General features: G+C 41.9%; 1 protein-coding gene across 4 annotated transcripts in view; it reads right to left on the bottom strand.

The window, feature by feature from the left end:
• The window catches only part of aff2 (AF4/FMR2 family, member 2), a 176,930-nt gene that overhangs the window by 55,365 nt on the left and 107,294 nt on the right, over nt 1–14,271 (bottom strand). For all 4 annotated transcript variants that reach the window (XM_010899611.4, XM_020046169.3, XM_020046171.3 and 1 more), the window contains one exon: nt 3,739–3,793. In XM_010899611.4, coding sequence (XP_010897913.1) covers nt 3,739–3,793 — 55 coding nt within the window. The remainder of the gene's footprint in view (nt 1–3,738; nt 3,794–14,271) is intronic.

The following is a 14,271-nucleotide window of genomic DNA, read 5'->3' as shown; positions in this document are numbered from 1 at the left end:
CCCCTCGTCAAAATACCATTAGTTTTTCTTTCATCTATGGTGATCAGTCACAGCAGTATCCTATTCATTCTGGGTAGGGGGGCTGGTTCATCATTAAGAGAGAAAGCAAGCTAACTTAAATAAAGACATCACTGTTTGCGATTACTAGATTTCTTCTTAATCCACCAGGACATCTGTAATGAAAACATTGCTGATTTAATGGAGGATGTTTTCTTCTGGTTGGCCTTTTTACTGGGCAACAAGACGCACGATAATTGAAACCAGTCCCCAATACTCATCTATGCTGCTGCACTGAACTAAGCAATGAAACACTCGCCGTTTTGTACGACAAAAAATAATCCTCAAAATTCACACAGCTCGAAAATCTCCAGTGAATTTTAGTAGACAAAGGGGGAGAAGAAAATGCTGGCACGGAGAAAAACCGAGACGAATGCAGAAGGAGGTGAGGTGTTGGTCGCTGATGAATAGCACCAGGTAGCTGCATAACAGTCAGGTCAGAGGTAGTAGCAGCTCCAACAGTCCAGCTCCCCCCTGGCCTCTCTCAACCTCTCAAGGACCACAGCCGTACCCCTCCGCGCCAGGTGATTTGTCAGAGGTAGGGCTAAGCTGACCTTACTACTCTGTCCACTCTCATAACAACACGAGAGATAGGCTAAGAGCAAAACGCAAGGACAGGAGAGATGGCGAGAAGGGAGAGTGAAGAAAGAGAGATGGAGGGATAGAGAGAGAGAGAGTGTAAAGAGCAAGACTGGAATAGAGAGGAGAGAGGGATGAGAGAGTGAAAAATACAGCGAGAGCCTGAGCTGATGCTAATTGCTTTGGATACAGCACTATGCAGGCACTGGGAGATAGAAGCCGCAAAATGACTGCAGCAGGTTCTCCCCAGCCCTCTCCCTCTCCGTCAAAAACACATTCATTATACCTACTCTCCCTACTGGCACTGAGTCACATGTACTGGAGCACGCTGATCCACTTTGTCTAGGACTCACACTGCGTGTGTGTGTGTGTATACACATGTATGTGTGTGATTCTGTGTGTGTGTGTGTGTGTGTGTCTGTGAGGTGGAGGGGTGTTGCTTATGTGTTTTTAGTTTTATCTTTGTTGTGCTTGTAGAGGACAGGGGATGAAGGTGGACACGGCAGACTGGTGTGGGTTTATGACTGTACAGACACTGCTGGTGTACTGCAGGCAGACTGGTGTGGGTTTATGGCGGTACAGACACTGCTGGTGTACTGTGGGCAGACTGGTGTGGGTTTATGACTGTACAGACACTGCTGGTGTACTGTGGGCAGACTGGTATGGGTTTATGGCTGTACAGACACTGCTGGTGTACTGTGGGCAGAGTGGTGTGGGTTTATGGCGGTACAGACACTGCTGGTGTACTGCGGGCAGACTGGTGTGGGTTTATGGCGGTACAGACACTGCTGGTGTACTGCGGGCAGACTGGTGTGGGTTTATGACTGTACAGACACTGCTGGTGTACTGTGGGCAGACTGGTGTGGGTTTATGGCGGTACAGACACTGCTGGTGTACTGTGGGCAGACTGGTGTGGGTTTATGGCGGTACAGACACTGCTGGTGTACTGCGGGCAGACTGGTGTGGGTTTATGACTGTACAGACACTGCTGGTGTACTGCGGGCAGACTGGTGTGGGTTTATGACTGTACAGACACTGCTGGTGTACTGTGGGCAGACTGGTGTGGGTTTATGGCGGTACAGACACTGCTGGTGTACTGTGGGCAGACTGGTGTGGGTTTATGGCGGTACAGACACTGCTGGTGTACTGCAGGCAGACTGGTGTGGGTTTATGGCGGTACAGACACTGCTGGTGTACTGTGGGCAGACTGGTGTGGGTTTATGGCGGTACAGACACTGCTGGTGTACTGTGGGCAGACTGGTGTGGGTTTATGGCTGTACAGACACTGCTGGTGTACTGTGGGCAGACTGGTGTGGGTTTATGGCGGTACAGACACTGCTGGTGTACTGCAGGCAGACTGGTGTGGGTTTATGGCGGTACAGACACTGCTGGTGTACTGCAGGCAGACTGGTGTGGGTTTATGGCGGTACAGACACTGCTGGTGTACTGTGGGCAGACTGGTGTCGGTTTATGGCGGTACAGACACTGCTGGTGTACTGCAGGCAGACTGGTGTGGGTTTATGACTGTACAGACACTGCTGGTGTCCTGGGGCAGACTGGTGTGGGTTTATGGCGGTACAGACACTGCTGGTGTACTGCAGGCAGACTGGTGTAGGTTTATGGCGGTACAGACACTGCTGGTGTACTGCAGGCACCGGCAGCGTGACAATGTACCATGCACTCATTTGCAGTAAGCCAGTTATGAACACACAGAGATGCAAATGCATTTCACACACATACTGTACAGCAGACAGACAAACATACACACACACACACGTGCACACACACACACACAGGCATACGTGTGGGTATAATTTTTGGTAGAGCAATATTTGAGCCCTGCATTCACTGGATGAGTATAATGGCCTTAATACATAATAACAATCATTAAGCCACCAAACCATTGGAAGGTCCTGAATGAATGTTCACTATCAATGAGCAGTCCATTGACTGTAGTTCTTTGCAATATTTACATAAGCAAGTAAAGTATTCAACCCCACAAGCTCATGCTTGCATAAGTATTCAACCCCATAAATTAATATTTGTTTGCCATCTTTCACTGAAATAACTATGTCTTTTGTTGTTCCTTCTTCTTGGCAGATTTGCTCCATGTTATTCAGGTCTGCTGGATGATGCTTGTGGACCACAGTTTTTAAACAGATTCTCAAAGGGATTGAGATCAGGAATTTGACTGGGCTAGCGTAGGACATTCACCGTTATGTTCTTGAGCCACTCCGATGTTGCTCATTGTGTCTTGTTCTTGGGATCAATGTCCTGCTGAAAGATTTAACAGGCTCTCTTGCAGTATCCCTTCATCCTTCAATTTTAACAAGATACCCATTCACTGCTGATGAGAAGCATCCCTCAGCATGGTTCTGTCACCACCATACTTCAATGTAGGGATTGTGTATGTTAAGGTATAAACAGTGGCAGGTTTGAATAAGACATGAGCCCAAAAAGCTCTATGCTGGGTCCATCTCATGCTTTCCGATGGCAGCTTCTTTCTTGCCACCCTCCAATAAAGGCCAGTTTATGCAGACGTCTTGATATAATTGATTGGTGGACCATTACTCCACTATCATTAACTGAACTCTGTAGATCCTTCAAAGTGATTGTTGGCCTCTGTGGCTTCTCTCTCAAGTCTCCTTGCTAGAGTGTTGAGTTTTGATGGACATGGTTTTCTTGGCAGTGCCTGAGTGCTATGATGCAGCTTCCACTTCCTGATTTTTGAACCAACTGTGTATATCCAAACACATTATTATTTCTTACCCTTTTCCTAATCCATTAGTATTTCTCAAACCTCAGGACAATGGTCTTTAGTCTTTATTTTGTTCCAGTTTCCAATGATCAATAATCCAATAATCCTTCAGCAGGGTGGATTTTAATCCAGAAATGTGACAGCGTAAGTGGTGACGTAACCGTGTCCTTGCCCCTCTGCTACCAACCTACCACCCCTCCATTACACCACTACACCCCTGTTACCCCAATACACCTCAACTAAACCACCACTAACCCCCCCTCCCCCATTTCCCATCATCCCTGCACTTATCACAGACAGAGATACAGTATTGTAATCTAGAGAGGCTTGTCGACGGACTTTACCTGTTGCTCAGTGTCATCCTCGTCACTGCTGATCTTCAGGTCATCCTCAAGCATTCTGCAGAAAGGGACAAATTCAGTCAGGTCAAATAAAAAGCTTCAGGTGACCAATGTTTCCCCCAGGGTTGTATAAATATGTCACTATTTATACCTGAGCTTTACTAGTGTGGCATGTGCACAAATAACACTAATAATACATTATTGGATGCTACGCCATTATATTCATCCTATATAAATCCATCATAAAGTACTACGCAGAGAACAAAAATGCATCTTTCCATATTTTCTGAGTGAAGAATGGCATTACTCTGTTCTCTGCTATACATATCATCTTTCAGTTCATTTCAACACTGAAAAAACATCCAGCCCTTAGCTTGCTATAGACCCATAAACCATCAGAAAGTGTTTTCAGAACGAATGATGTCATCTGACAAACTGTTATGGGTTTGGATGATATCATAGTAAAAACACAATAAAATCTGTCCAGAAGGCAGCCGAACAGCGACTTAGCGCCTAGCAACCTGCATTTCTACAGATAGATTCCCTTCAGCCAGTCGGTCGCTCTAACACAATGTCTGTTAAAACGAACACAAGTAAGGACATTTCCTCAGAGTCAGAACAATAAAAGGAATTCTATGAGAATGGGAAATGTGTTTATAGTTAAGTTTTCTATGACCTAAGCTGCCGTGCAGCATCTTAGATTGGGCAGAACTTTGAACAAAACTACCCGTCATTACCCTGGTAATATTTAACAGATGTCAAAAGAAACCAGGATAAAAAGCCGGGTGGCTGATGTGGAAGCTTTCAGAGGATTTACATTCATGTGCATGTCTATTCTTTTGGACCAGAAATCCCAACAAGGACAGCAACACAAGGAAAATTCATCATTTTGGGGACATTTCAACAGTCCTCATGATGGAAAGGGCTACTTTCAGCCTAGGAGCTAGATTTATGGTAACAACCACAATTGGGGTTGGGTATAAATAAGGTTTAGGTTTAGGTTAACTGTTTGGTGTCAGGGTTAAGTGACAGGTTAGGGTAAACAGTGATTTGATTTCTTTCTGCACCCACAGTAAAATCCCAAATATGTGTACAGATGTTGCAATAGTTGTGGGGAACATCTTTAAATAGAGGAAATATAAAGGAATTAGGGAAAACATTACCATCATGGTCTGCTGGTTCCAATGATGAAAAATGCTATTTAGGGTAAGAAAAAATATAATTTTGAATGGGAATAATGTTTGAGGTCTCCACAAGGATAGTCAAACGTGTGTGTGTGTTAGAGAGAGATACGCGCAAAACAGAGAAGATAACAAAATTAATGAACAGTAGACAGTGTGTGGTCTATTGATTTTGCTTCTTTATCTTCAGTTGGTGCAGAAGGATCTAGCCTAAAAATTGATGTAAATGAAAAGTAGGACACTCCCATAAATGCATGTAAAAATACTCCTACAAATATATCTGAAAATACAATCCTATTAACGTAATGTATCTGAAAAGAAAGTACTATAAACGTATCTGAAAAGACAGTACTATAAACATATCTGAAAAGACACTCTTATAAATGTATCTGAAAGATGCTCCTATAAATGTATCTGAAAAGATGCTCCTATGATGGTATCTGAAAAGATGCTCCTGTAAACGTATCTGAAAAAACAATCTTATCAATGTATCTGAAAAGACGCTCCTGTAAACGTATCTGAAAAAACAATCTTATAAATGTATCTGAAAAGATGCTCCTGTAAACGTATCTGAAAAAACAATCTTATAAATGTATCTGAAAAGACGCTCCTGTAAACATATCTGAAAAAACAATCTTATAAATGTATCTGAAAAGACGCTCCTGTAAACGTATCTGAAAAAACAATCTTATAAATGTATCTAAAAAGACGCTCCTGTAAACGTATCTGAAAAAACTATCTTATAAATGTATCTGAAAAGGGTGAAGACTGCAGCAGATAACCCACATCCCTTTTTGTAGACATGGGTACAATTCCCACTTTTATGACACCACAAAAGATTTGTATGAAAACAATACGCTCTTAAAAGTAATTTGAAGCCCCTATAAATCGCACATATGTTTCAAACATTATAACTTCTTAGATCCAAATGAGCTGCTTAATAAATAATTGGCCCTAATACATGTCTTTCTGTCAGAAAATAACAGATAGGCAATTGCATTAACATATCAGGACTACAGAAAGGAAGAATAAATGCCTTTGAAGAGACATAATGAAAGTGGACATTCAAACCTAGCGTGAGACAGTGTTTAATGGCTAATTGAGCCAGTGTTTATCACAATACTAAATCAACCTTTAACCCACAAGAAGAGAAAGTAATTAAACTATTTATTAAATTATTTCAACTTGTACATTATATAAACACTGACAGCACAGCAAGGAGCAAGCTCATAGAAACATTTACTGCATTAAAATGTACATTTCATGTGGGCCAAATGTGCATTAAATCACTTTTTAGAATCTAAGACTTTGCCTTTGCCTGAAATACCATTTAGGCTTTTTTGATCTGCATGAAACTTGATGACATACTCAAAAATTTGTTTATGAACACATAAAACGAAAAAGGCGACCAAATTTAACAGTTTCAAGGGCCTCTAAAATAAAAAGTATTCGATAACTGTGAAACAACACCAGCATGTCATGTGAGAGACCCAGAAACCTAGCCTGTGCAAAAATTGTCATGGCTTATCGAGCAGAAATGACCAGCCATGCTCCATCTGATTACCTAACTTTTGATTTGTGTGTAACATGTTTTGACCCGAGTTGTCACCATGATCATAATATCGAGACATTTTATCAAGAAGAACATTGTCTAGATAGAACATAAAAAATGATTGGTTAATTTTGCCAATCATAGCAAATATACAGTGGATACGTTTTGGTTTTTGAGATAAAACAAGAAAAGGAGCCAGGCAAGCCTAGTTCAGCCAGCCTGCGATTAAAAGGGATGAATGATGTTGCCTTCACTGTATTTGAACCGGGGTCTCCCATGTGACAAACTGTGTCTTTATTTACTATTCCGTGTGCTATACGTGTGCAGAGGTGTGGTGTTGGTATACTTCTGCACTGTTAAACCAATTAGTCGAAATTCCACGGACCTAAAAACTAGTTCCCTACTTTAGGGAACATCCAAACCAAAAATAGGTTTAACAAGGTCGCTATACTAAATTCAACACATTCAATTAGAAATAGTTTATTGCAGATAGCTAGCTAATAGCTATACAGTAATGAAAACAATGACTCCAATCACTCCATGGCTGGATCGTTGCATTTTGTCATGCATTTAAATAATGCCAAGTTTGAATATTTAGCTAGACACCATTAATGATTTTGTTAAACTGACTAATGTAAGTTCAATTCCACCACAAATAGCATCTACGAACTGTATGGCTTTTGCCACAGGTCTTTTAACAGCTTATTATCCAGTAAAAGGCTTACTAGTGTCTACATATTACTTGGAATAGTCATAAGAATTGAGCGATTGCTTGTGAGACTTAAGATTAACTTTACACTGCCAAAGATATTTTATTTCATGGCACAATAATGTTTGTTTTACTTTCATTTGTGAATGACATTTATAAAATAACTATCAATTTAGGTGACGAACTGAATTTCCGTCAAGTGAAAAGACAAGAGAATCATGGAAACCACTCCTCTTTTACTGCGCAAGGGGTTGTGGTCTATATTACCCCAAAAAGCATGCAATGATGCGTACTTCAAAAATCCACCGGAAATAGTCACAATATAACCATAAACAGTTCTATTTTTGGCTTACTATAACGTGGCTACTGAATCTTGTAGCCAGCAAAGTATTTGTCTATCCTGAACAAATCCTAATGCATACTTCTGTTCTGTTATGTTCTATCCATGGTGAGGATCGAATGCGAGTTGCCTATATGGCAGCCCGCATCTTTAACCACTACGCTATTTAACAAGAGGTACTCAGTCACTCACTCACTCACCCACCAACTAAGTAAGAGACATTCGCTCTTCTTGGCTGGCACTGCTTGACCAGAGCTAGCAGTCCGGCAAAAACTAGTGTTAATTATAAGGTAAATGTGGTCTGAATGTACTACATAATAAAATAAAACTAGTGAATGTTAGAATTTATATGAGTAATGAGTTGGTTATGGATGTCAAACACATTTGTTTGGGGCTAAAATATCAATAGTGAGTACTGGGCTGTTATTTACCATCCAATCAATGAGCCACTAACATAATGAGTGGAACCAAAATGTTAACACAACACAGGTTTTAAGGTGTGACATTTTGGCCAAGCTAGCAGTTCCTTTTACAGGTGCTCAAAGCACATTTATGCCCCTTGATAAACTTCAGTGAAGCACTGTCTAATGAGCAGGATAGAAAAAAAAAATCAGGAAGCTTGGTGTAAGCCAAGAAAATAAAATTATTTACGACATCCCATCTCACCATCAGGACAATTAAATATGGAAACTGAATCACAAACCCACACTCTGTCTTTGCACTGAAGCCATGCATTATATTAGCATTTAATTAATAGAAAATCATACCAAATACAAATCAATCTGATTGGTTACAGGGACATTGGTGAGGCTCATCTGAATCAGGCGGTTGGCACTGGCACTGTTTCATCCTGTTTCTAAGATATTTTTTCGAAAACGCTCATCTTCATTAACAAGACAGGAAATGCACAGCGGAACATGCCAGCACATTGTTTACGCCTACTGATGGCTCATGAGATGATTACAAGAAACCGCAAACCCGCAGCCAAAAGAGAGACAGGGAGAGAGAGAGGTATTCTGGAAGACAATGGTAATGATGAAGACAGTGTGTTGGTGCCAGCGCCATTGCAGTCAGATAGCTTCCTCTGGTGAAGTGGTCCAGCTGCCTCTTGGATCTCTGACTGGCTGCATCCCAAATAGCATGCCATTCATTCTACATACTACGGCCCTTGTCAAAATCTGGAACTCAACCACTCACCGGATCTGTAAGACCAGTGTGTCTGGTGGTTCACAGGAGGTTAGAAATCAGATTGATCTCTGATTCTAATTCAATCTGTGGGATTTGGAAATCATCCACACTTAATGGTTGTTGATCTGCGTGTAGGTATTCCAGCATGGTTAGGTAAAGCTGGGCTGTGTCTTATAGGCACAGTATTGACAATACTTGCAGCATACTCGGGTTAAGCTGCACTCTGACTACAATCTCTCTCTTAAGAGAGGGACGAGGAGAAAATAATACGTTCTCTCATGAAAGAGGAGCAAAGGGAGGGTAGTTAATTCACTCTGTAAGGGTTGGCGGGCATTGTGGAAGAGAGCAGGGCAGGGTGGTTTGTAGGGGTAGGACACAGAAGTGTCTCGGGCAGGGTAGAGGTCAAGGGTAGGGCATGAGTGTTTAGTGTAGAGCATGAGAGGGCAAGGGGAGGATCAGGAGGGGAAGGTTGGTCAGGGCAGTGTGAGGTGTAGGTTTGAGAAGAGGGTTAATTAGGGGAATAGTGAGATGAAGGGCAGGACAGAGCAGAACAGGGCAAGCCCAGACTAGAGAAGCACAGCTGGTGGAGCCCAGAAACACAGCAACATGCGGTGACAGTCTCCTGGCGCAGATCCGCTAGAGAGCGAGCGTAATGAAAGGAAGAGGTGCAAGCTGTGAACATTAGCCACCAGCTAACCCTCAATCATTACCTGGGTCTGTATATCTGTCAGCACCCTCAGGAAAAGGCCCTGTCCACCCTAAACACTTCCAGACTTTCACAATTCACATATAATGGCTACAAACTATGACGTCTTACCTACATAAATAGGAAAATACACAGGTTTTCCAGAAACAAAATAAAAACTAGGATGTAAAGGAGGCCAGCAATCACTGAGTTAGCTAACAGTTAGCAATTATACACATTTATTAGAAGGCTACCTAAAATATATATCATTGCATGGTTCATATGCACACATGTAAATAATAAATATAAGCCCATAAAAAAAAAGAAGTTGAAGAGATGGGGCCTAAACAAGTAGTTGGTGCTAGCGAGTTCCGGAGCCTAAGAGCAACGTTGGAGAAACTCCTTCACTCAAAATGTAGAGCCTGGACCTGGGGGTAACTTACTGTAGTGGAACGGAGTCAGCATTTGGGTGTGCAGGGAAGAAGACCTGAGATGTTGGGAGGGGCAAAGTGCAAAAGAGCTTGGTAATTCGAAGAAGGATCTTTTAGTTAACGTGTTGGGTCATATGTGAGTTAATGCCTTCTAGAGACAACCGCCAAACCCAGGAAAAGTACATTTTACTTAATGAAAGAAGCGATCAGCAATGTCTGTATAAAAATCAAAAAAGTGCATGCATTAGTCTGATCATATATAAATTATGAAAACAAAATAATAATGACTTCCTTATGTGTTGTCAGGATCTGTGCTGTGGGCCCCTTGACATTACGATCTGGATGAGGAGATTAGAGAAGGCGATGGCTGATATAAACGCAGGCCTTATGGCCATTTTAGAGACCATGGTTAAGACCTTATCATGTATTTTGTGTGCATTTTATTTTAAGCTATTAATGTACCAATGAAACAGTCTTTGGTGGGTTTTATTCAGTATGTGTAGGCGTCTGACCTGTATTCTTACAGGTGCATGGAAATATTAGTAAAGTTGTCATATTGACTTTGTCAGAGCTTTCTGCACAAGCTTCAATAACAGCTTAACCAATAAGAGCAGCGGTGATTGTCACTGGGCTCCCAAGGTGGCTTATTACATTTCAAGATGGTCATGTTAAAGTTAGAACACATGCACAGTACAGTACACATCTTTTACCAATGCTTGAGCAACTGCAAGTGTAGCTGCTCAGTTGTCTTGGCCCGAACAACTTTAAGTTAACATGGAGCAACTGTAAATTACGCCAAATATCTGACTTCCTGGTACTGTTTTAGATTACTAATATCCAGCTGTGAATAAACGTTAACCTGTGCTTTATCCGACTGAAACCCAACCTAGGTACATTAAACCAATACTTATTATTTGAATGTAGTTCAATATACTTAATGACACACTCTCAGTACCAAAAAGACAGTAATTTCAAGACAGTAGGCTAACTGGAAGAGGTGTGTTCTGATTTCATATGTGTTTGGAGGATCGTATCCAAACCTGAGTGTTGAATGACTCAGACGCCACACAAAAAGATGGCCAGATCAAACCACAAACAACAGTGCCCACTATGATTTACTGAGCTATGGTCACTGCACTCCTGCAATATGTCCAAGGTTGCCAAGGTCTCACTGCAGAAGTGAAAATCATTTGGCTAGCTACTTAGATGTCTAATGTTAGCCCAAAACTAATGATAACTGGTTGTAAATCCCTTGTCATTTATATGTGATGCTTTGAATTGTATTTTTCTTCAAAACAACTGGGATGTCAAAAGAAAAAGTTGCTCCATCAATTAATTTAGAAAATTCATATTTTTTTTGATTGATCATCCAATTCAGAGTTAATGAAACACTGGCATCATCCTAGAGCCCCGACTTCTATGTTAAGAGATGCTAGATATTTTTCTCTGTTTGAATGGATAGCTTTTGGTTGTGGCATACTGCATACTCTTTTATTAAACATTAAAGATGCACTGTGTAGAATGCTGCTTGTAACAGTTACAAGACTGAATTTAAACAATAACACAACTTCTCTCCTCTTCCTTTACAGAATAAGTCTAGAATAGTGTTAGCTAGTCCAGTGTGGTTTAGGGTGGGGGTATAATACTGTGAGTATTTAAAGTGAGTATGAGGAGACAAGACATCAATCTAAACTGATTGAGGGACCGGCAAGAAAGTTTCAATGGGGAATATCACAGGCAGTCTGAACAATTTTGGAGAAAACATTTTTAAAACATTAATTTAAAACATTAAATGCAGATGTGTCCTGGTAATTTATTATTGTATTTATGTATAGAAGTACAGTAAAATATGGCCCCTTTAAAACAGTTTGTGCTAAATAATACAGAAGTCCAAGAAAATGGTGTATTCTTTTGTACTCTGCAGCAATAACACTCTTAAATTGCATGGCTCCAAAAGACATTTTCACATATGACTGTTTAACTTATGAACTTGCAATTCCAGATTTGATGGTGTCATTTTACAATGTGGACCTACACATCTGATGCTCACATGTGCAACAGCACCGGCCTTTGCAGTCCACACTGTTTTAAGAGGTTCTGGGGAAAAGTCATAATATTTTGTAGAGTAGTCATTAAAAAGTTAGACACATGTTTGAGGAAAAGAAAATATGCACTCATGTGAAAATAGCCACTCCGTTTATTACAACAGTGTTTAGTAGCAACTTGAGTTTCCTCAGATAACCCTGTTTCTTTGAACCAAAGAAAAATGTTTCCGGTTTCCTTTACAACACAATTTTTAAATAACGCAATCCCACGTTTGGCCGCAATCCCTAGTTTGGTATACACTGCTGAATAACTCAATAAGCACATGCTGAAATACTGAGGTATTAAATCACATTTCATATATTATTTAATGCTCTTCACATTAAGTAATACCATATGTATATTCAAACTCCCAATGGCTCCAAAAAAGTGCTATAGCATTACTAAATTAAAATGATATGTGAATTTAGCATGCCTGACTGACATCAGTTGAAAAAAAAAAAAGCCAACACAATTCGTCAGTAAATCCTACAGGCATGTAGTAAATGCTGGGCTGTCAGAAACCCTCCAGAATCACATTCTAAACATGTGTAATCACCAATGTCCTGTTGTTGACTTTTCTCCTGAACACAAAATTAAACTGTTTATCGCAAAGTATAGTATGTGTCAATGTGTCACTGATACATAATTGCGCCCTCCTCCACGGTGCAACACCCCTCCCCACGCCAACAACCTGCCCTGGACCTGCCCGCTTTATTACTGTTATTATTCCTCCGCTTCCTCTCAAGTTATTTTTAAATGGATCGCTGGGGCTGCCAAATTGACATTTAACTGTGACCCTTCTGGGTTTTCAGTCTGACGCGGAGGCCCCATTTGTTAAGCATCGGCCCCCCACACTTGCCCGTTTAGTTACGTGGGCTGACAGCCTCACAATAGCAGCCCCTCTCTCCCTGAGCGCCAGGGAGGCATCTCACCACTCAGCAGGGGAGCCTGGGAGGAAATCCCACCCTGCTCAGAGAGCCCCTGGAGGCTGGGATAGGGGCGGGATTGAGTGTGGTACTGTACACTCAGGGATGTGCCACTGCACTGGGGGATAGCTGTCGTCGCAGAGTGCTTCGACTGTCTAGATCCACTGTAGCCGGTAACTAACTCCATGGTAACGTACTGCCAGGAGACACACACATATATTAGATGTGATCTACCATTATATTTGGGTGGGTGGTAATTGTTTTGACGATGAAAGGGCTTGTTCTGGGTAATGTTCTGGCAGGGGCCCTTCTGTGTTGCTGTGTTAGACAAGAGTAAGGGGGCGGCTGGGAGCAGAACAGATACATTAGGCTTGTTAAGTTTCTTAGAGGCATGGGAGGAGAACGTTTCTCCTAAACATTCCTTGCACATGCCTATTCCATATTCCCTTGGGAGTGAAAGCCTGCAAATGCAATTACTATGGGGGCCTTAAAATGAGTCTGCTTTTCAATAAGCATTCAATCCCTCCCTGTGTTATTTTGTCAATCAGTTCTGAGGTACACGGAATTGCACTCGGATGGATGGAAGTAAATAGAGATGCTGTGCACTTCCCTGGGACAAGTGTGTTTGTGCGTGTGCGCGCGCGCCCTTTTGCAGCGCTCACGTGCAAAGTGTCTGTCATCCACTGTGCTCCTGCCCTGAGACGCTGCATTGTGTTCTAGATCTGTCACTTAGAGCACTTGTCTGAGGAGCCAGTCAGCTGAGAGAGGGCTATCAACACTTCCTACATCACACTCCGGCAGCGCGTGTGCATACAGTAACACACTGAGGTCTGAGCAGTAGGACGCACAGGAATAAGTCAGCCAGATAAAAGGGCGCGTAGCGACAAGAGGTTCACGTATGTTAAAATGCATATGGAATATTAGGGTCTAAGGAATTAGGGTGTACTGTGCTATGGAGGAGGAACCGGAGATTGAAACTGAGATCCAGGGATCTAAGGGAGAGTTTACTGAGTTCCTCCTCCCCTCGACTGCTCCCTCCTTCCAGCTTTCTGTCAGACCAGCCTGTGATTTACAGTAGGGGCTCTATCTGGCCCCTCTAAACACACAGAGCGCTTTCACGGCCCCAGCCGTCCTCTGAAGCCTATCTTTTTTGAGCAATGGATTATTTAGATTGGCCGTGAGCCATCTCCCACTCGGTTTCTGACAACATGAGAGAGAAAGCTGACTGGAGTGTCACATCAAGAGGCTGCCTGAACGTTTGTGACAGACACCTTTTCCTCCCCTGCCTGATTGAGAGCCTCTACTGTATTTTATACCCTGTACAAGCCATCTGACTGCCGTTTAAAATAAACTCCCCTGTGTTAGTCACGTATAACTAGCTTCCTAGCGTAATTCACAATTAATGATACTTACATAAATAATGTGGTCATGAATTCACT

The sequence above is a fragment of the Esox lucius genome, chromosome 4 (genome assembly GCF_011004845.1).
Source record: "Esox lucius isolate fEsoLuc1 chromosome 4, fEsoLuc1.pri, whole genome shotgun sequence".
NCBI classification, from domain to species: Eukaryota; Metazoa; Chordata; class Actinopteri; order Esociformes; family Esocidae; genus Esox; species Esox lucius.
The sequence above is the reverse complement of the archived record's forward strand: the minus strand, read 5'-3'. Positions and strand labels throughout refer to the sequence as shown.